This window comes from Heliangelus exortis, chromosome 27 (genome assembly GCF_036169615.1).
Source record: "Heliangelus exortis chromosome 27, bHelExo1.hap1, whole genome shotgun sequence".
Taxonomy (NCBI): domain Eukaryota; kingdom Metazoa; phylum Chordata; class Aves; order Apodiformes; family Trochilidae; genus Heliangelus; species Heliangelus exortis.
In genome coordinates, this window is record NC_092448.1 from 2,592,085 (window position 1) to 2,612,140 (window position 20,056).

The following is a 20,056-nucleotide window of genomic DNA, read 5'->3' on the forward strand; positions in this document are numbered from 1 at the left end:
AATGACTTTAAGCCGTTTCACAAATACTCCTTAATACTTAGTGCCTGCAATTTCTATTATCATATAAAATAAAGAAGGGCAGGATTTAGGAGCTCCCTTGTTATGAAACAGCATCACTTAAAAATATGCCAATCAAAGTTGCTCCTTTTGATTCCCCAGCCAGACTGTGATTTATAACTTCAATTCTTGCAATTATTTTGTTTTCATTCATCATATCCTGTTCTTTATTTTACTAAGAATTAATATTTTGGGAGAGATCATGACATGTCCATACCATGGACTACATATAGTGGCTTCATATCCCTTTAAGAGCCACTATTTTGCTAAAATGCCTGAAATGTCTATTGCCCTAAGTCCTGGTGGTGGTGGGAGAGCCCCGTGAAAAATTACCTGAATTTTCAGGTAATTTAACTGGCTTTCTGTTCACGTTCAGAAAAAACAAGGGGTCTCAAACCAGTTTCCTAAAATCTCTGCTTTTAGCCCCTCCAGATCATTTGCTTTCACATCTGAATGACTCCCTCTCTTGTGCATAAAGCTGCACCTTATGACACAAAGCACAAGAACTGGTGCTCTTGCACAAGGATTACATGTCAATAGTTGCGTGACTGTGTATAACAATGGTACAACACATCAAATATGAATTTGTAGTGGGTGTCTATACAGCTGCTTATTATTCCTGTGTGCATTTGAAATATTGCTGAAGTGTCACTGCCTCAATGAGATTCCAAAGGCAGCAGTAAACGTAACAATGGAATTAACCTTATAATTCATGAGTAATTAATGCTATTTGACCTGCAAATATAGATGTTACCAAAAACATGTTTCTGAACCATAGGCAGGTACCTGAAATTCTCTCCTTTTTATCCAGTCTGCAAATATTTTTGTGGTGTTCACTTTCAAGTTCACTATGCTTAAAAGACTGATAACTTTAATTGATCCTTACTCCTCTACCCTAAAACCAAGAGATGCCCCGATTATGATCATGGGTATTAGGTGCCTGAAAGATCTTGTCAGTCACCAGACCAATGCCCACAAGTTGGCCTTGACATTATATCACACCTGTTTGTAAAGAAGGGGAGTGGCTGGGCAAAGCTACCAATATTGAAAGCCTCCAATCCGGATGCTGCTTTGATACCATGTAGGACCTGAGGCACAAAGGGTGTTTCATATCTGTAAACAGTTTGAGAAATGTATAAAAGCTCTCTCACTCCTAGCCTCTCTATCCACATCTCCTGTCATCTTGTCCTCGGTGGAAAGGGTAAGTATGATTTGGCTCAACCTCTATCCTGTCAAACTTTATTCTGTTGGTGTTAAGTTCTACGTGAGGCTTTGGATTGGCAGGTTAGAGAACTATGGGCATCAGGAGGTGTTATCCTTAGGAAGAAAGGTTTTACTATGCTCCTTAGAATAACCATTTCCCAGGCATGTTAGTTCCGATACAGGATCTTCAGTCATCATAAAATTCAGAAATATCAGTGATATTTCTAAATACGTTGCCATGGTATTTGCCCCATAAAGGCAAATATTCCTGTTTGAAATATGAGCAATATTGGAGAAGCAATACTGAACTACAGAAACAGAGGGCTACGTGACACTTCTTAACTTTCTCTTCTCATTACCTTCTCTTTTCAAGCACTCTTTCTGTTTATTCTTAAAAAAAAAAAAAACAAACAAAAAACAAAAAAACAAAAACCAAACAAAAAACGATATGAAGGGTGGGATTCACCATTGGTGAAACTGGATGTCTGTACCTATGCACAACATCCAGGGTATATTGACAATAAACAGAGTCTAGAATGTGATTTAAGAGGACAGATGTAGCTAACCTTTAAAAGGTCACAAACTCTGGCCTGTCACAATTTTGACTGATTTCGAGCAAGCACAGAAATCCCCCAAAAACGTTCTCATTAAAGATATGCTAATTTCTGTGCATTTCTGTGCATTTCAGACTCCCAGCCATCAGAAGAAGGATGTCTTGCTACAGCGAGCCCCTCAGACCCTCCGGGGTGAGCTGTCCTCAGCCGATTGCCGAGAGCCACAACGAGCCCTGTGTGCAGCAATGCCCCGACTCCAGAGCTGTCATCTTCCCCCCACCAGCTGTGGTGACATTCCCTGGCACCATCCTCAGCTCTTTTCCTCAGGAGAGCATTGTGGGATCATCAGGCCCAGCCTGGCTGGGGAATTCCTTCAGTTCCCAAAGCTCCCAGGGCTATGGGGGCTCCTTGGGCTTGGGGGGCTATGGAGGGTCACGGAGCTTTTGGGGCTCCTCTGGTTTGAGGGGCTATGGGGGCTCCCTGGGCTTGGGGGGCTCCTCTGGCTATAGGGGCTTCAGGGGCTATGGGGGCTCCTTTGGTTTGGGAGGCTATGGGGGCTCCCTGGGCTTGGGGGGCTACTCTGGCTATGGGAGCTCCTTGGGCTTGGGGTCCTCCTCTGGCTACAGGGGCTCCCGGGGCTATGGGAACTCCTTTGGTTTTGGAGGCTACGGGAGCTCCCTGGGGCTGGGGGGCTCCTGTGGCTATGGAAGCTCCTTTGGTCTGGGGGGCTATGGGGGCTCCTCTGGCTATAGGGGCTTCAGGGGCTATGGGAACTCCTTAGGTTTGGGAGGCTATGGGGGCTCCCTGGGGCTGGGGGGCTCCTGTGGCTATGGAAGCTCCTTTGGTCTGGGGGGCTATGGGGGCTCCTCTGGCTTGGGAGGCTCAGGGGGTTCTGAGGGCTCACTTGGGTATGGCTGTTCCCCCGGTTATGGAGATGGCTCTGAGGGCTCCCTGGGCTATGGTGGCCAACAGGGGCTCGGTGGCTTTGGCAGCTGTGGGAGGTCCTACAACTCTGGCTTCTCCTCCTATGGCACGGGCTATTTCCTCCCTGGTGTCCAGAGGTGGAGCAGGTCCCGCCGTGGGAGCTGTGGGGCTTTCTGAAGCTCTCCAGCATGATGCCCAGAACCAGCAACAGCCCTGAAGCAAGGACCACGGCACGAGGCCATGGAGCACGAGTCCTGGGGAGCAGCAGCACGCATCAGCTGGCCTGGCATGGGGACAGGAGGAGGCTGCCTGTGCCCAGCAACCCCTTGCCCTGTGCCGCCCTGACTGCAGGGCTGAGCCTTGGCATCCCCTGCATCCCTCCACCACCTCGCCTGTCCCCTGGGTCCTGAGCAGGGACATTGGGATCAAAATCCAATACCTGCATCACGTGTTTCCACTTGTATGGCCTTGATTTGCTGTAACTGCCTGTTCTGCTTCTCCTACACATTAAAACCCCGTCGTGTTGCACAAGAGCCTCTCTGGTTTTCTGTCATCCTTTAGCCACCTCCGCGAGCAATAGTCCCTGTTGTGCCGAGTTAATTTATCAAACCATCTGCCCTCCTCAATCTCCCGTTAAAAGGGGGGGAACGAAAGTTTAATTAGGATTCTTACAACTTCAGCAGCGTTATGGTAATGAATGTTTGTTTAGCAATTTAGGAGTCATTATCTTCGCCAAGGTTCAGAATGAGCAACCTAATTGTTATTGCTCTGAGGATTTCTGGTGACACCCCAGAGGTCCCCAAATCACCACATAATTTAGCAACCAATTAACACCTAATTGCAGCGTTCCTAACCTAGCAAACCCGAAAAGGAAGAATAAAACTTTCTTAATTTGTTGATTTTAAAACTTTCTTCTTGATATTTACTGCCATTCTTTTTTAAGGGAAATATCTCTTTCAAAATCTAAGAAGTGATTATGAAAATAATACCAGAGGGTGATCAGGTTTTATGAACTACAAGGAACTGGAATACCAAGAAATTAGATTATTTATTGCCTATGAGGCAGGGTTAGTTTTCCAACCTCTTTCCCCCCCTTTGATAGCCAGAAATTATTATTTCATCTTATATTTAAAAATTGTGACTCAGGGAAAATACACCCTACTATAAAGGCCTATTACTCATTTACCTTTGTTTGCTTCTTACTAATTAGTATGGTATTATTTACATGAAGATCTGCCTGGCACTGACAATTTATTCGCAGGCAGATTTCTCCCAGAGAAGGCTCCAAAGAGGAAGAGTAAAAAGAACATTGCAAGACACGTAGCATGATGCGTCATAAATTTAATGAATGAGAAGTAGAAAATTGTAAAACAAACCAACCAAACAAAACAACACAAAAATCTAACACCATAAGAAAGCGGCAGGGTTATATATGGATCAAACTAATAATCCATTTCAAGGCAACGCTTTACAGCTGGACACCCAACTTCTACATGCAACAATAAAAGTTACATTTAACAGAGAAAGGCATTAAATCAGCAATGCCAAGCTCCTGCAGTCCCATTAGCTCAGGGAAAAGCTGAGGGTGGTCAGCAAGCACATGGCCATGGTTATCAACTCAGTCCTACATCCGAATCATGCCTTTAAGCTTCTGGTTGTTCCTCTAGGGTTTTCCCCCAAGGCTTTATCATGGCCCACACCGGTTGTAACGCCGGTAGGACCTCCCATAAAGGCCACCTAGACCTGAATATCCAAGGCTCCCGAGTCCCAAGGAGCTGCCAGAGGAAATAGGGACTCCCCCAGCACTAAGAGCATCCCCTACAGCTGCAGAAGCTGAGGATCCCACTGTGGTATTTTGTGGGAAGGAGCTGAGGATGGGTCCAGGCAGGGTCACCACCACAGGAGAAGGTTGGATCACGTATGTCGAGTCCTGGCACTGCCTGACACAGGGCTCGTTGCAGCTGTTGGCCAGTGGGGTTGGGCCACAGGAGGTGGAAGGACACGGGTCATAGCAGGACATGTCTGCAGGATGGATCTAAGTCTGAAACAGAGGGAAGGAAGTAAATACAAAAAAGTTTTAATTGCAGTCACATAATTAAGCTGTGAATATGGTGTGCAAGAGACTAACTAGAGATGAAGTGGAGAAGCTGGAGGCTTCATGGAGACTATCTATATTCAACCCATTCCTGGTGAACCTGTTCGGGCAAGGTGGTTGAACTAGGTGATCTCCAGAGGTTCCTTCCAAACACTCACATCCTATGTGTGATTCTGCTCCTGGACCTCTGTATGTGTAATGTAAGAATACATTGTTGAAAGGAGACTTCAGTGAAACTTGGAACAGCTCAAGGAGTAGCTCTACCTGCTCCCGAGTACTCTTTGAGAGCTCATTTCCCACAACACTCTTCCAGGATGTGTGCAGCCCTGCAACAAGGTGGAAGGAGGGAAACAAGGGATAAGGTTTGTCACCTCCTGTTTTTCCTAGGAGAAACTGAGCCCCACAACAGAAGGAAGAAGAAAAAAATCTGTCAGCAGGTGAAAGTGAGAAGCATGACCTGGTGATGTGACACTCACCCTTGAAAGGGAACTGCTGTCCTCTCCACCGATGAGCTTGCTGCTTAAAGGACAAAAGAGCAATAATTCTGCCTAATTCTTATTTAATCACCCCCTTTTCTTTGTGCTTGTTTCCTTTTACATCAGTCTGACAGAGAAAGCAACTTTCTGCCTGGATCTGAAGGGAGAGGAGTTGGATATTGCCCAGGTCCAAAATCATGTGATAAGCAAACAGAAGTTTTACTATTGCTGTTCCAGCTAAGGGTTACTGAAGTGCCCAATGCAAAAGTAGTGTCAAATATTCAGAGCATTTTAGAATGAGGTAATTCAAATAGTTCTGGTCCCAAAGTACTTAGAAACAGATAGTCTTTGTGGTATCCTGGTGCAAGGAGAGATATACTTTCAGTATTGCTCAGGGCACTTTTGGAGATTTGAGCTCACTTACTTGTCTATCTACAGAAAAAGCTCCAGGAAAGCCAAAGATCTCTGTACAGATCCTCCACAAACATTTCTCGCTGCTGAGTAATTCACTTGCAGAGATCTGGATTTCTTAGAACTGAATGAACAAGTGACACAAATGAAAAATAAGTCTAAAGTTCTGCATCTATCAATTGCCAGCTCTGAAACAGCAGGTGTCCTCCTCTAGAGAAAGAGCTACTTGCAGGTCTCCCACCACACACAGATAAAGTACATAAACCTTAGACTGGTATAGACAGTGTAAAAATAAAATGCAATAAGTAAGAAGACTCAGACTTACCCTTTGCACCAAGGAGAACAAAGCTGAAGTGGATGACAGCAGCTTTCCCTCTCCTGGCTTTTATACTCTGTCTTAGAATGCCTGAGGACCTGCGACGCACTTGGTGCATGTAGCTATTTACCAGCCAATTGCTACAGACTTCTCGTATGCAAAATACTCCCAGCTGATGATTTACATTTTCCTCACTGTTTGTATTTATTGTCTTGATTTCATTTCCTCACCCATAATGTATGCATTCCACTATAGAGCTTTCTTTTATCTTAAGATCTTAGAAGACAAATTTATTCCTGGTCAGATCAACTGATTCAGCTGAGTTACTAAAGAAATTATTTTGCATCCTAAGGAAAATATAGGCTATGTACATCATTTGACACAGATATGAGGAAAGGCTCATGTGAACTCCCCTGTGAAATCCCCCTTTCCTCTGCGTGGAGAGTGTAGATTTTGGCACATATCCCCCTGAAAAACCAGAAGTTCCTATTTCTGACTCTGAACTGACCTGCAAGTTTGCCAAATCCCTCCCAAAAAGCCAGACAGCAGCACAAATGCAGAAAATAAAATTGTTACAGAAAGCACTTAGCAGAGGTGGTAACACTCAGAGATACTCAGTGAAAAATACATTATTTCTGAGAAAATATTCTTTTACTTTCTTGACTCAGGAGACAGAATGAAAGAGTATCATCAGTCCGATCTATTATTTAATATGAAACTTTTACAATTCCATGAAGGAATTTCAGACACAACTCTTCAATTTGGGATCTGAGTGTCAAAGTCCTTAATCTAAGGAGTCTGCAGTTTTAGCTTTCTTCCTACATCAAACTCCAGGAAAACAATTCCGGTCAAATTGAGGATGCATGTGAATTTTAGGCTAGTCAGACACTGGCATTCAAAGTCCTGCACAAGCTTTCCTATGGGGTCATTAGAGACGCCAAACCATTTTACATTTGACATTAAATTATTGTTTTCCCCTGCTGTGTCTTCCACTATTATACAAAATTATGCTCCAAATTAATGGCAGCTACTTAAAGAAGTTTATAATCTTGCCCTTTTTTCCTCTTTTGAAAGCAAATAATGTTGTCTTCATTTTGCATGGTCTTAAAGAACATTGCAATGTGCAACAATTCTATTTCTTTTTCAAAGACAATTTCTAGATTAAAAAGTAATTGCATGCCTTGCATAAGCAGACTCTAGGGCAAAGATCAGTATTCTAATCTCTCCTCTCCTAATGTTTAAATCACTTAGCTAGAGACATGCAAATTTTCTCTGGGCTGTGAGTATCTTCATAAAGATCTCCTGGGAAATAAATAGTGACTGTACACTTTTGAAGAACAAAGGTCTTCAAAGCTTGCAACACATTTTCATCAATGGCTCAGACATGCAAATAATGCATTATCAGAAAATGTGACACTATGTGAGTATCATCAGTGATTACTAATGAATTTCACAAAGTTCCTCGTATTATGCAGTGTCACACTTCCGTGGTATCAAAGAGTTAAACCCCATATTCCTGCACCCTATTAATTATCTATTGATAGAGAAGCCTGCAGTTTTGAAAACCAACTCATCAAAAAAGGGCAGTGATGATAAAAAGAATCACAAGTCCTCTCCTGAAGAGTATCATGTATTGAGTTAGCCTTGCTGGCTCCATCCCTCATCCCAAAAGCCAAAGCTCATTGGAATATTACACAGAGAAATGATAATAAATCTCCCAGTCACTTATCAGGGATGAAACTGCACACTCCGGATTTAAATTAAAAACTCTTGCTGTGCCAGCAGGTGGTTCTCCCATGGGGCAGTGTGACCAAAATGCTAAAGAGCAGACAAGATTCCTAACCAAATTGAATTTTTGATGCAGCCAAGTTTGGGAAGGTGGAGTCGGTGTAATGGAGCCTGGAATATTTAGTGGATGCAAACCAGAAAGATGAAAGAGACACCGTGGATCGTGGTTTTTATCCAACGCCAGGATAAGTCCAGGCAATAAACATAGTAAACAAAACAATTTCACTAGTGGGAACACAGCCATATGCAAAAAAAAAAAAAAAAAAAAAAAAAAAATTCAGTAATGAATGCAGGAACTGGTTAGTGAATGTGCAAGAGTGTCTGAGGTTCCCCAGGCAGCCTGAGAAAACTATAAAAGTTCTCCAGAGCCCTCCTGCCCCTTTCCTAACCCCTGTATGCACAACAGATGCTACACTCCTGGTTTCAGCTTTACAAAATTTTCACTGACAGCAGCAGCAAATACTTAATGTCCTGAAAAAACACTTAATGTCCTGAAAAAACAAGTTCATGTCATTCTTTTTTTCTCTGGGACCAACTTGTACCGTGGTAACCTAGCTAATATTCTGCAGCAGTGAATAAGACACTTTCTGATTAACTACAAAACCAAACAGAGAAACCTTTCAGTTTGAGGCTGAGCTTGTTATGACAAAGAAGGCAGTTTCAGACAGGAATGTAGTGGCAAGATGCTGCTGGAGGACTGGTTTCAATTTTTGTTTTGATGAACTGAGCTGCACACTAGACCTTTCTGCTACAATTTCTGAATGCTTGACAGAAAGATCTCAGCTTTGGAAAATGTGTACATGCACAGGGGATTGGGGCAGCTCATTAGGAGAAATCTTAAAAGAAAACTGCAGAAGGGGATTGCAGGCATAGGAAAATGGACTTTATCATGGGAAACGTCGTTATCTGGCCCCCTGAATATGTTAAAGAAACCTTCACTGTAATCTGAGCCTCAAGTCTTTCCAGCCATATCAATAACTGTGGAACTGTAACTCCTCTGTTGTGGTAGATACAGGCATTGAACTCCATCAGAGAAAGTTGTTTTGTAACAACTGCAAATGAATAATGACTTCTTTGGAATGCATACTCTTTAATCAAGCAATAGCTTCAGTTGAGATGGCAAAAAAATATATATTACACATATAGTTCAGACCAACCAGCTGCTGCATTATAATATTGAAACTGCTAACTTTCCATTCTCTGTTGGTTATTAAGAAAACCTATCCCTTAAAATTAATAATTCTTTCATGGAACAAATGTACCTCCTTTAATTTAGCTTCATTAATGGCTAGTCAATATAACTTTGTCAACATCTTTCCCTGCCTTTAATTACAGTTCACCATCAGTCTGTACAGACACAGACAAAGACTCCAAGCAAAAAAATTTCACAGATATCAGGCTGTGAGTCATCCAGGCTGGCAGGACATTGAATCATCCAGAGCCTCCAGGTGGAGCTTTTCAAACCTTCTTGCCTTAGGGACCAAAGCTCCCAGTCTCTAAACGCTACCTTAATTTCAACACAGATCAAGCTAGAACAAAGCAAGGCTTGATGATGTTCACATTTACCGGGCACACCAGGTAGGAGCCAGTTTAGAGAGACACAATGAGAAAGGGTTAGAACTTAAAATCTTTCAAGCTCTTTTTCCCAGACCTGCTTCCCTGGCCAGCAAATTTTAAAAACCAATTCCCTTGCAAAAACACCTCAAGGCTTTTCTTCCTCCCCCCTGAGACTCACCAGGGTCTGATCTCAGCTGCCATCGAGCTGTACCCATCAGAGAGCTCTAAGCTTCAGCGAAATGGCTGCACCATCTTCCTGCCCCCTCCCACCACCTCTGCCCTCAGTTATGCTCAAGAAAAGCATCATCTCTATTTTTTTTTAAAGGGGACTTCCCCGATCACAGGTAGGGGGAAAAAAGGCACAATCTTCTTCCAGGTTGCCCAGGTAATAGCATATACATCCTGTATGTGAACAAACTCATCCACAGGTGAGTGGAGATACAGCTTCAGAGAAAGGGTTATCCCTAGAATTTCTGGTGTTCCCCATGCCCCTGTGGATTTTCCTGCTGCATCTCTTTTTTCCTTAGACACTCTTGTCTATCCCATCTACAAAGGATAAGGAAAAATAATGTTGCACTCAGCGGGCTTTGCCGTGAAATTAGGTTATTCCACTTCTCATTGAAGGGGAACTAATCCCCCTTTTCAAATCAGCTCATTGCTCTGGTCTCATCCCTCTCCAAAGCCATCGGTCTCAAACAACTATTTTCTCATAAAAGAGGAAAATCTCCCTGGTACAGACAGTAAAGTGTCTTTAAAGAGTAAACAGAAGCAGGTCCCTTACTTGTAAAAGCTCCTGCTAATGCAGTAAAGGAGACACACCCGTGGCAGGTAAACATCATCTCTTTGAGATACTGTCTTGGGCTGTATTTACCATGTACAGACAAAAAAAACTTTTTCTGCAACTGAAATCTAACCCTATCTCTTCTTGTGATTGGCATGAAGTTATCTGCACAGTGTTATCTGAAACTGATGGCTTGCAAAGGGACCTGTTTCACCACAGGCAAGTTGGAAAAGGTTCTGGAAGAGGAAAGAAGCACAGACAGACTTGGAGTGTGATGCAGCACAAATTTAATGAGGCTGAGGAATGGAAGGCAGCAATGTAAAGTGTAAGGAACACATTTCCACGGTCTGCTAAGGACATTTCCCACTCATCCCTCTCACAATGACACACACAGCAAAATGAGATCGTCCGTCTTCATTAAGTGGACTGTCCCAACTCAGTCATGCAGAACAATTCCCAGTAATTCCATATTTTATCTAAACATTGTCAAGTACAAAAACCAAACCAAACCAAACCAAAACAAAGCATAAGAGAACAAGACATTTGATCAGAAATATAAAGTAAAGCATAACATAAGACAAGCAAAGGCCTGGTTTTAGAAGATGCCAACTTCCCACGGCTCCATTGACCTCAGGTGGGGTTGTAGGCATCTAACATCACTTCTGAAAACCATGGCCATGAGCTCAGTCCTGTGTTGGGTTTGGCTTCAGTGGTCCTGCTCATCTCTTCCTGCTTCCTCCTCACACCTTAGCATGGCCCATAGAAGCCACTGCGGTAGGTGTTGTAGCGGCGGTAGGGCCGGCTGTAGCTGCTTCCCAGACCTGGATAACCAAAGCTCCCAAATCCCAAGGAGCTGCCGGAGGAGATGGGGACTCCCCCAGCACTGAGTGCACTCCCAACAGCAGCAGATGCTGAAGATCCCACAGCGGTGTTCTGGGGGAAGGAGCTGAGGATGGGTCCGGGCAGGGTGACCACCACAGGAGAAGGTTGTATCACCACTGTGGAGTCCTGGCACTGCCTGACACAGGGCTCGTTGCAGCTGTTGGCCAGTGGGGTTGGGCCACAGGAGGTGGGAGGACACAGGTCATAGCAGGACATGGCTGTGGGGTGGAGGCAAGTCTGAAATACCATAAAAAAAAAAAAAGCAAAAAGAAAAAAAGAAAAAAAAAAAGCAAGAGAAGAATTTAAACAAAATGCCATTTGTACAGCTGAAATTCTCTACTAAGGGGAGTGTATTGAGCTCATGAGGACATTTTTTACCATAATGAGAGGAACTACTCCGAAAACAGGGTTGAGTTTCTCTTTAAGGAGAGCACTAGGGACTGTAGAACTCTAGCTCTGGCACATCTCAGTTTTAACTTACCCTGAAGCCTCCATGGTTAGTCAGGTCTCTCAGGAACCAGGGCACATGCTGGTGCTGGAAGGTTCTTCATTCACATTGCAGGGTGCCCTAGCCACACTACCCTAGGAAAAATGCTTCCAACCCTTCCTCTTGCAGTTGTGGCTGCACTATTAGGGCTCTGTGTATCCTAGAGAAATGGAGGTTGACTCTGCAGCCTGCAGATGAAAGTGTTCTGCTGGAATGGGTCAGACTCAGCTGGTTATTCCTGACCCAAGGCTTGCCTCTTTGCTAAACAGTCAGTGATGACAAACATCCTGCCTAGTGCTAGCAGGAAAAAGCACCTTTCCCATTTCATTCCTATTGCTTCCTCTCATTACATTCCACCTTGGAGGTCCTTTCTGCCACTTTAAAAAGTGGAAAACAGAAACCCTTCGATTTTTGTGTCTTGTTACAACATTCAAATCATCAGCAGGTCTTTGAACATACAGAACAAATCTATCCAGAATTGTTTTGGAGATGGAGAAGGAACAACTGATTAGAGATCACTCCTACAGTCTGGGTTTCAAAGTTCTGGGTTCCAGTACTGGCCAGTATTCCCATGGTCCTGTGATCTTCTGACCTTAGCTGAATTTTCCACAGACCAGCATGCTGCTCTGAACAGCCCCAAGAATTCACCACAGCTGTAGGACCTGAAAACTTTTAAGATCCCAAATAGACCTCCACTACCTAACTTGTGGCCAATTGCCCCTTCAATGATCTCTATAACTCACCAGCAAGAGAAAACTTCCTCTTTCATATGAAAACTCCTTCCTCCCTCATAGAAAAGAAAAGCTTAATGTACTACAATATTAGTGAGGAAAAGGTACAAAATCATCAATTATTCAACATACACAGTGAGAATAAAAGGGTTCAGACTTACCTTATTCACCAAGGCAAAGGCAGCAAGAGAAATGGATGGAAGAGCCTTGAGTTGCTCAGGTTTTTATACCAAGTCCCACATTGCCCAACAACTTGGGACACCCTTTGTGCATGAAGTTATTTATGAGCCACTGCTGATTACACAGGGGTTTGCCTCAGTGTTTGTGTTTATTATGCTTCACTTCCTTATCTTGTGGCATGTGTATCTGACCACAAGTTTCTTTCATCTTAAAATATTCTGGGCCAAGTTAATTTCTGGGAACACTAGAATGGTTAATTCAGGTGAATTTATTCTGCCTTCAAAACTCTTTTGGATCTGCCTGGTGTCATTAAAGGAGATTAAGCAAGATTTACATAATGCAGTCCCTTGTACCCTCCGCTGCAAGGTAAATACTGCTGGAAATCACGAAGAATTTCAGCTCTTGGAAGTCTACCCAGGAGCACTTGAAGTCTGGAGATTCAAGGAAAAGAGGAGAGATGTTTTGGTGGGTTTTTTTCAGAAACCCCCCAGGAACACACACACAGTTTTTACCCAATTTCAGCCCCAAAGTGAGAGAAGGAGCAGAACTTTTGAAAGGGAAGGACACTGAAGAACCCTGTGAGAGTCAGGGGGAACTGGAAGTGTTACGGCTGTGTAAAAAGGCTGAGATATATGTAGAAAAATATTTAAGAGAGTGTTTCTTCAACATAGAAGAAAAAATAAAAAATGAAGTCTAGCCTAACAAGCTAATTTCAAATGACAGTATTTGTGTAGATGAGTTTGAAGGATAAATCTTACAAATATAGGAGCATTCAAGGATGTACCTGATTCTGGGCATGATCTCTTTGGAGTTCTTTATGTAAATGAGCCAGAAATCCATTTTTTATTCTTATCTCAAACATCAAAAACCCAGCAACTGTTTTCTAGGTGAACTTCTACGTGCATCGATATCTTGCATTGCTTGGTCATCTTTGTTCTCAAGGAAGAGTTCTGCAAAAGACAAGGTTTTGCCAAAAGATAAGGCTTTGCTGCTGAAGAAGAAGCTGGATACAAGAATTTTTCTTTTCTTACTGCATTTTTCCTGCTGCCCCTGCAGTGTCTGGTCTTTGCACCAAGGGTAACAAACTGGTCAAAAGCAAATAAAGTGTCAATAATGTAATAGAATCACAGAATCATCAGGGATGGAGAAGACCTTCAAGATCCTCAAGACCAACCTTTCTTCACTTGAAGTCAATTTTTCTATCACTTGATATCAGTGTTTGGACTGCACAATGAAACTGAGCCTCTTCTATAGGGTGGGCTTGCAGGAGAAATAGGAAAGGGGTAAAATACATAAGCAATCCCCAGACACAGAGATTAGTACTCAGGTTTTTGCTCTCCCAGAACTTTGACTACTGAGACATGTAAATCAGCTCTAAATTAGGAGTCTCTTTGTGAAGATGCCCTGGGAAAAGAAACTTGTTTGGCTTGGTCATAGGTTCCTGAGAACTTCAAAGTTTATCAGAGGCTTTTATTAAAGTGCAAAGTATGCAAAGTACCATATTATGCACAAATTTAAGATACATGACCCATATTTGAATTCTCATATCACTTCTGTAATAATATATTATTAAGATTTGGGAGTGCAGGTCAGTCATAGGATTCTAAAATTTATGTCATTGTTCCTGGCTGCAGGAATTACAGCTACTTTACTTTTAATTAAAAAAAAAAGCTCAAAGTTTGGTTCAAGCATCTCATATTTCAAGGAGATTCTCAAATAAATTTTCTAAGTCTTTTTGTTCTTCACCAACACTGTCCATCCCTATCTACTTCTCCATATTCTAGGGGTACAGCAGGCTTTTTCACAACGATTTCCTCTATAGCAGCTTGTATCTAGCTGCTATTTGAGGAATTAATTTGCATAACAGTATCCATAGATTATTTCAATCTCTTTTGTTTTAATCTTTCCTTCATTCTTCTTGGAAAACACAAAATACCTTTAAAATCAAACTCCAGTTTTAAAAAAGAAACTAGCAACATTTTCAGAGATGTCTATAGCCTTCCTTGAAAATAATTACAATAAGCATTCTTCTAACTTCAGCCACTTTATTGTACACTCAGAATTACTTAGTGGCCTGATCTTTTAAATTAATTTTCAAGGAAGGCTCAAGTGAGTCAATCAGAAGTTCACAGCTTTTTTTGTTTGTTTTGGTTTTGTTTTTTGCTTATAATCAAGGGCAGACTTACACACTCAGATTGTAATTAAAACTTCTTGCATAATGTCAGAACATTCTCTTGAGACACCTGTGAGTGACTAAATCTCTGGGAAAAAAAAAGAATTAATCAAAGTGAAATTGGAAGCTTACTCACAAGAATCCCCACATAATGCGTCCAGACAAAAAAGTGACCTCAAAAATCTGTGCATGAAGCAACAGACACTCAGAAAATGGAAGTTTCCCTGGGAAGAAGAGTGCCATCTGCAAGAAATTCTGACTTGGAGTTAATTAGCTCATTATAAAGAAATGGATGCCTCAGTCTTTGAGCAGTAGAACAAATCTGTGAAAGTTCCTGCAACTCAGAGCCCTCCCATACCCTTCCCTTCTCTCCCCATTCAAACAGCTCTGATAGCTTTGGCTTTTATCTCAGCCCTCATTCTTCACTAATTGCACTAAAATAGGGGTTTATTGGCAGCATTAGCAGCAGGCTGCTTATCTCCCACAGCCATCCTGATATTAGCAATTTCTGGTGTGTTGCTTCAAGCAGGAGCTGTTCCTACAGCTAAAGGGTGTTTAGCTCAGGCAGACTGGCTGCCTCTGCCTGGGATTGCTGTTTTCCTGCAGCCCACCACTCATTATTTGGGGTAGTGACTTGTTTGACCCAAGCAGCCCATGTCACCTGAGTCATCTGAGTTGCCTTAAGGTGTAGGCAGAGCCTGCAACTGGAGCTTCACCATTGCAGCTTCTGCTGCTCAAACAGCTCCCCTGAAGGCAAAGCTGTCCAAATATAGGTAAACATGTAGTCCCTAACATAGCTATTTTCATGCTTAATGTTATTCAAATCCTGTTATGAAGACCTTTATAATGACTGAAGTTAAGATTTGGGTTTGCATTTCACTGTGGTCTAATAAGCTTAAACAATTTATCTTGCAATTTCCCTTTTTATCAAAAAAATAAATGTGACTGGCTAGTGCATAGGGATTTGTGGAGCATTTTTGCAAAGAGCCAGGTGTAGTGTTGTTGTCATGTTGGAATCAGCAGTTAATGGGGAAGCAGAGAAGAAAACAACAACAAAAATTAATTCACGCCACAGGGAAGAAATTATTTACTCACCAGAAAATCTGCAAAGCACCACGCCCAAAACTGGTGGGCTTTAGATATTTTTCAAATACATTTGAATACATTTTCAGATGCAGATTTTAATTCTATTTCAAATTGCAAGAGTGCAATTAGTTCTTCTTTACCCAAGGCCCTGTGTGTCAGATCCACTTGCTTTTGCAGAACAATATCTTGGTGCCACCAAGGCTGGTGCATATGCATTTGTAATCCATCCCTTGTGAGCAAGGGATTGCTGATATTCATTGCTATAAAACCCTTTTTGCATCGGTTCTTTCTGCCAATGGTTACTGAGATATCACTCACCTGCATCTTGCTGCAATTACATGTCAGGTCCCTGGTCTCCCATTAGTCATTGAGGAAGGAAAAGATCGCAGCTTGCTTGTTTGGAGCTGGAGACCCAGAATCAACACATATTCATTTAAAAGCTTTCCATCCCAGTAAGAAGAAAAGGGTTTTCATACTAAATACACCTTGAAACTACAGAATTTTGCCTGAGGTGAAAATTCAGCCCATCATTTAGCTCCACTGGTGCCTGCAACCAGTGAGCGTCCACAAGTGCCTCTGCCAAACCCAGATGTCTCAACACCCGCCCAGGACAATGCACACAGAAGCACCAGGAGCTCAGTTTCCAGCACAAGTTACAAATCCAGGTTTCAGTAGCCTTCAGTAAGTTGGCATTAATTACAGAAAATACCCAATTTAAGTGGCAGGGAGAGCAGGTTTCCTCTTCGAGCATTTCCTCCGATGGACGTTTCTCTTTCAGCTCCTACTTTGCTCAGACCCAGGCCACCAGAAACACTTTTTGATGAACAAGATAAATCAGATAAGCAGTTTAAGTGCATGGTCTGACTCCGGAGCTGACAGAGTTCAGGACAGAAAGGTAGCAAATCTAGAGTATAAAGCATTTATTCTGTACATTGTATGCAATTTAGGTCCAAAACTCTTTCCTCTGCTCTGTTACAAAGTATCTCCCCTGTATATAGAATATTCTCAGTGTTTCTTGGCTGTAGAATGTTTTATTGACAGAAAAAGTCATCAGCCAACTCCTTATATCTACTCATCAGGAAGTTTTCAGTACAAAAGAGGGTAAGAAATTTTCCGGAAATGAGCTGCTAAAAATTTTTTCAAACAAACATGAGGAGGAGACTTGGACTGTGATGCAGCATAACTTTAATGAGAGTGAAAAGCATAATAAAAAGGTAAAAAGCATATATGTCTAGGCTTCAATAGGACAACAGCTAGTTTGCCTTTTCATCCTGGGTTTCTTTTCTCAGTGTTGCTGTGAACTGAGACCACGAAGTCCCATCTACACCCAAAGAAAAAAAAAATTAAATCTTTCAATAGAAGTATGAAGTATTCAAAGAATGAGACAAGCAGAGGTCTGATTTTAGGAGATGGCAAGTTCCCACAGCTCCATCGACCTTAGGTGGAGTTGTGGGCATCAAACATCACTTCTGAAAACCATGGTCATGAGCTCAGTCCTGTGTTGGGTTTTGCTTCAGCATTCCTGCTCATTTCTTCCCGGTTGCCCCTCACGCTTTAGCAGGGTTCACCACAGACACTGCTGTAGGTGTTGTAGCCACGGAAGGGTCGGCTGTAGCTGCTTCCAAAGCTCCCAAATCCCAAGGAGCCCCCGGAGTTGATGGGCACTCCATCCTCACTGAGGATGCTGCCAACAGCAGCAGAGGTGGTGGATCCCACAGCGGTGTTCTGGGGGAAGGAGCTGAGGATGGGTCCAGGCAGGGTCACCACCACAGGAGAGGGCTGGATCACCACCCGGGAGTCCTGGCACTGCCTGACACAGGGCTCGTTGCAGCTGTTGGCCAATGGGGTTGGGCCACAGGAGGTGGGAGGACACAGGTCATAGCAGGACATGTCTGCAGGAGAAAGGGAAGTCTGAAACACCGGGAAGAGAGTAAATGTGATATAAAAGCCATAGCAGGTTTCTAAAAGTCAGGTAAGAGGATGACATCAGCCTGGAGGAGAGGAGGCTCAGGGGAGACCTCATCACTCTCTACAACTCCCTGAAAGGAGGTTGGAGCCAGGGGGAGTTGGGCTCTTTTCCCAGGCAACTCTCAGCAAGACAAGAGGGCACAAGAGGTCTCAAGTTGTGCCAGGGGAGGTTTAGGTTGGACATTAGAAAGAATTTCTTTACAGAGAGGGTGCTCAGCCATTGGAATGGGCTGCCCAGGGAGGAGGTGGATTCTCCATCCCTGGAGATATTTCAAAAGAGCCTGGATGTGGCACTCAGTGCCATGGGCTGGGAACCACGGGGGGAGTGGATCAAGGGTTGTACTTGATGATCTCTGAGGTCCCTTCCAACCCAGCCCATTCTATGATTCTGTGACATTTGTGAGAGTACATAGAGAAGGTGGTCAGAGAGGTAACCATTTGTTAGACAAAAATCCATAGTGGACAATCTGAAAACAGCATAGAGGTTTCTCTTGTTTTATATGAGGCTGCTGGATGATCATAGAATCATAGAACCATCATTATTGGAAAGGAACTCCAAGATCATCAAGTGCAACCATCAGTCCTACACCACCGTAGCCACTAAATCATAAAGATTTAAACCAATGACCCTGCTCTGTGGCTGCCCCCTGAACTGTGCCACCAATCACAGTAAAGTTTACTCCAACTCTTTGCAATAAAGCATCTCTCATTCTTTGGTAGTTTCCCTTTGTGGTATCTCCCTGGAGAAGGCGCAATTGAGGCTGCACCAAGTGATGGAGAACTTGGAGCTCTTATCAGGCACAGAAAGTCCTGAGCTGGACCCTGACACCTAACTGGGTTTGGTGCCTTGATGCTAGAGCTTAGTGACTACTGCTCAGCCAGTGGAATTTGCAGAACTATAGAAAAGTGTTTGAGAAGCAGCTTTTGCTCCCAAATGTCCCATGCCCATAACAGGCAAACTTAGAGTGTGAAGAAGGGATTATTTTCCCAAACTGAGGTTTCTGTCTTGATCTGAATTCACTGGATTTGAGTCTGCTTTGGATCCTCTGCCTGTGGAAAACAGGACTTGGGGATAGATCTTGGAACTCAGCAGAAATTTTGTTTTGCTTTTTAAAATTACTTTATTCTGTGGGAGGGGTTGGGTTATGATTTGTTTTTAACTAGTCCCAGTTTCTTAAGATGAGACTATTTCCAACCAAATTCTTGACTAGCTGCTCCTTTAGCACTGGTCTCCAAAATATAGCATGAAGCTGCTTGTTTTGAGAGACAATATTGCCAGTATCCTCTAAATCCTGTTTCATTACACCCTGCTTTGCAATAAATACAGACTTTCTTTTTGATAGAAGTAAACCTTTCTAATTTTCTTTCCCAAAAGGAAAAATCCAGCAATATTTATAAAGAACTAACAACAACAAAATAAAATAAGCAGTCATCAAAGTAGCAGTTTAGCATTTAAAAAGACACTGGGAAGATTCAGACTTACCTGTTCACCTGGGTGAATAAGGCAAAGAAGTGGATGGAAAAGTCTAGTGTTGTATAGGCTTTTATACCATTTTCCAGACTGCCTACAGCCTAGAGACATACATAATCCATAAAATTATCTAATGATCCACATTTTTGCATGCAAAATCCACCAAACTGATCAACCCTGTTTCTTTTTCCCTTCTTTCCAAATCTCTTTTAGCATCACTGGTTTTTTTCTCTCTCCCCTTATTACAGTCACATTCCAGTATAGCCAAAGCTTTCATGTTCACCAGTGTGTATCCACTTAATTGTCTGGAAGACTGTGGTGACTCGTTTGTATTGCAGAAGTAATTATGTTGCCTCCTAAGGCCAATGTACATTTTATGTTTCATTTTAGTCATCAAGACACTGCTTAAGGGGAATATATGGGATGCAGAGTCTGTATTCAAGACTTCACTCCTTTAGGTGGATAATAATGTGGGGACCTGGGCTCAATTCACAAGTATTTCCATTTTGAGGACTCAGCTTGACCACAAGACAAGCTGTCCAATAGGAATTCTTGATTTTTGCACTTCTGCACTATTTCAATTCCATACAAACATATGGATGAGAAGAGCACCAAATTTCCATGAAGATTGCAAAGGTTCAAGAAAATTAAGACCGGTGAGAATTGCTGACCAGAGACAACAAAACACGTTCTAAAACTGCTTGGGCTAAGCCACAGTTTTCCAGTTTGTATGAATACAGCTAATACAAACACCTTTAAGACTGCAATTCTTTAGGCAGTCATAAATTTTAACATCATTTCCCATGCCAAAGTCAAATAATCACACCTTTAATGAAAGAGTTTTGTTACCTGATCTAATTACTTTGTGACATTTATTAACTGCCTTTAATTCTCGACATGATTTCTCTGCAGTCTC

The 20,056-nt window shown here is 42.6% G+C and overlaps 3 protein-coding genes across 4 annotated transcripts; 1 reads left to right on the plus strand and 2 right to left on the minus strand.

The window, feature by feature from the left end:
- Window positions 1–1,187: 1,187 nt before the first annotated feature.
- On the plus strand, window positions 1,188–3,269 carry LOC139787821 (uncharacterized). Its single transcript, XM_071727153.1, has 2 exons — window positions 1,188–1,258; window positions 1,949–3,269. Exon 2 carries the CDS (start codon window positions 1,971–1,973, stop codon window positions 2,913–2,915), a length of 945 nt encoding a protein of 314 aa, XP_071583254.1. The 5' UTR covers window positions 1,188–1,258; window positions 1,949–1,970; the 3' UTR covers window positions 2,916–3,269.
- A 7,448-nt stretch (window positions 3,270–10,717) lies between these two features.
- LOC139787695 (feather keratin 4-like) lies at window positions 10,718–12,520 on the minus strand. The gene is made up of 2 exons (XM_071726972.1): window positions 12,424–12,520; window positions 10,718–11,281 (listed from the first exon to the last, which is right to left on the minus strand). The coding sequence occupies exon 2, from the start codon at window positions 11,258–11,260 to the stop codon at window positions 10,910–10,912; it is 351 nt and encodes a 116-aa protein (XP_071583073.1). The 5' UTR covers window positions 11,261–11,281; window positions 12,424–12,520; the 3' UTR covers window positions 10,718–10,909.
- A 4,349-nt stretch (window positions 12,521–16,869) lies between these two features.
- On the minus strand, window positions 16,870–19,266 carry LOC139787772 (feather keratin B-4-like). Of its 2 annotated transcripts, none has more exons than XM_071727075.1 (2): window positions 19,153–19,266; window positions 16,870–17,612 (listed from the first exon to the last, which is right to left on the minus strand). In XM_071727075.1, exons 1-2 carry the CDS (start codon window positions 19,249–19,251, stop codon window positions 17,256–17,258), a joined length of 456 nt encoding a protein of 151 aa, XP_071583176.1. In that variant the 5' UTR covers window positions 19,252–19,266; the 3' UTR covers window positions 16,870–17,255. The 2 variants fall into 2 exon arrangements, with proteins under 2 accessions (XP_071583176.1, XP_071583177.1); XM_071727076.1 differs by having other exon boundaries at window positions 16,870–17,593; window positions 19,153–19,204.
- Window positions 19,267–20,056: the final 790 nt, after the last annotated feature.

What these genes read in the sequence shown, in the direction of transcription:
- LOC139787695 (XM_071726972.1), bottom strand. Translation starts at nt 11,260, where the DNA reads ATGTCCTGCTATGACCTGTGTCCTCCCACCTCCTGTGGCCCAACCCCA.
- LOC139787772 (XM_071727075.1), bottom strand. Translation starts at nt 19,251, where the DNA reads ATGTCTCTAGGCTGTAGGCAGTCTGGAAAATGGTATAAAAGCCTATAC. An exon ending in TTATTCACCCAGGTGAACAG is followed by an intron (nt 17,613 to 19,152) that starts GTAAGTCTGAAT and finishes CCGGTGTTTCAG; the next exon opens with ACTTCCCTTTCTCCTGCAGA.
- LOC139787821 (XM_071727153.1), top strand. Translation starts at nt 1,971, where the DNA reads ATGTCTTGCTACAGCGAGCCCCTCAGACCCTCCGGGGTGAGCTGTCCT.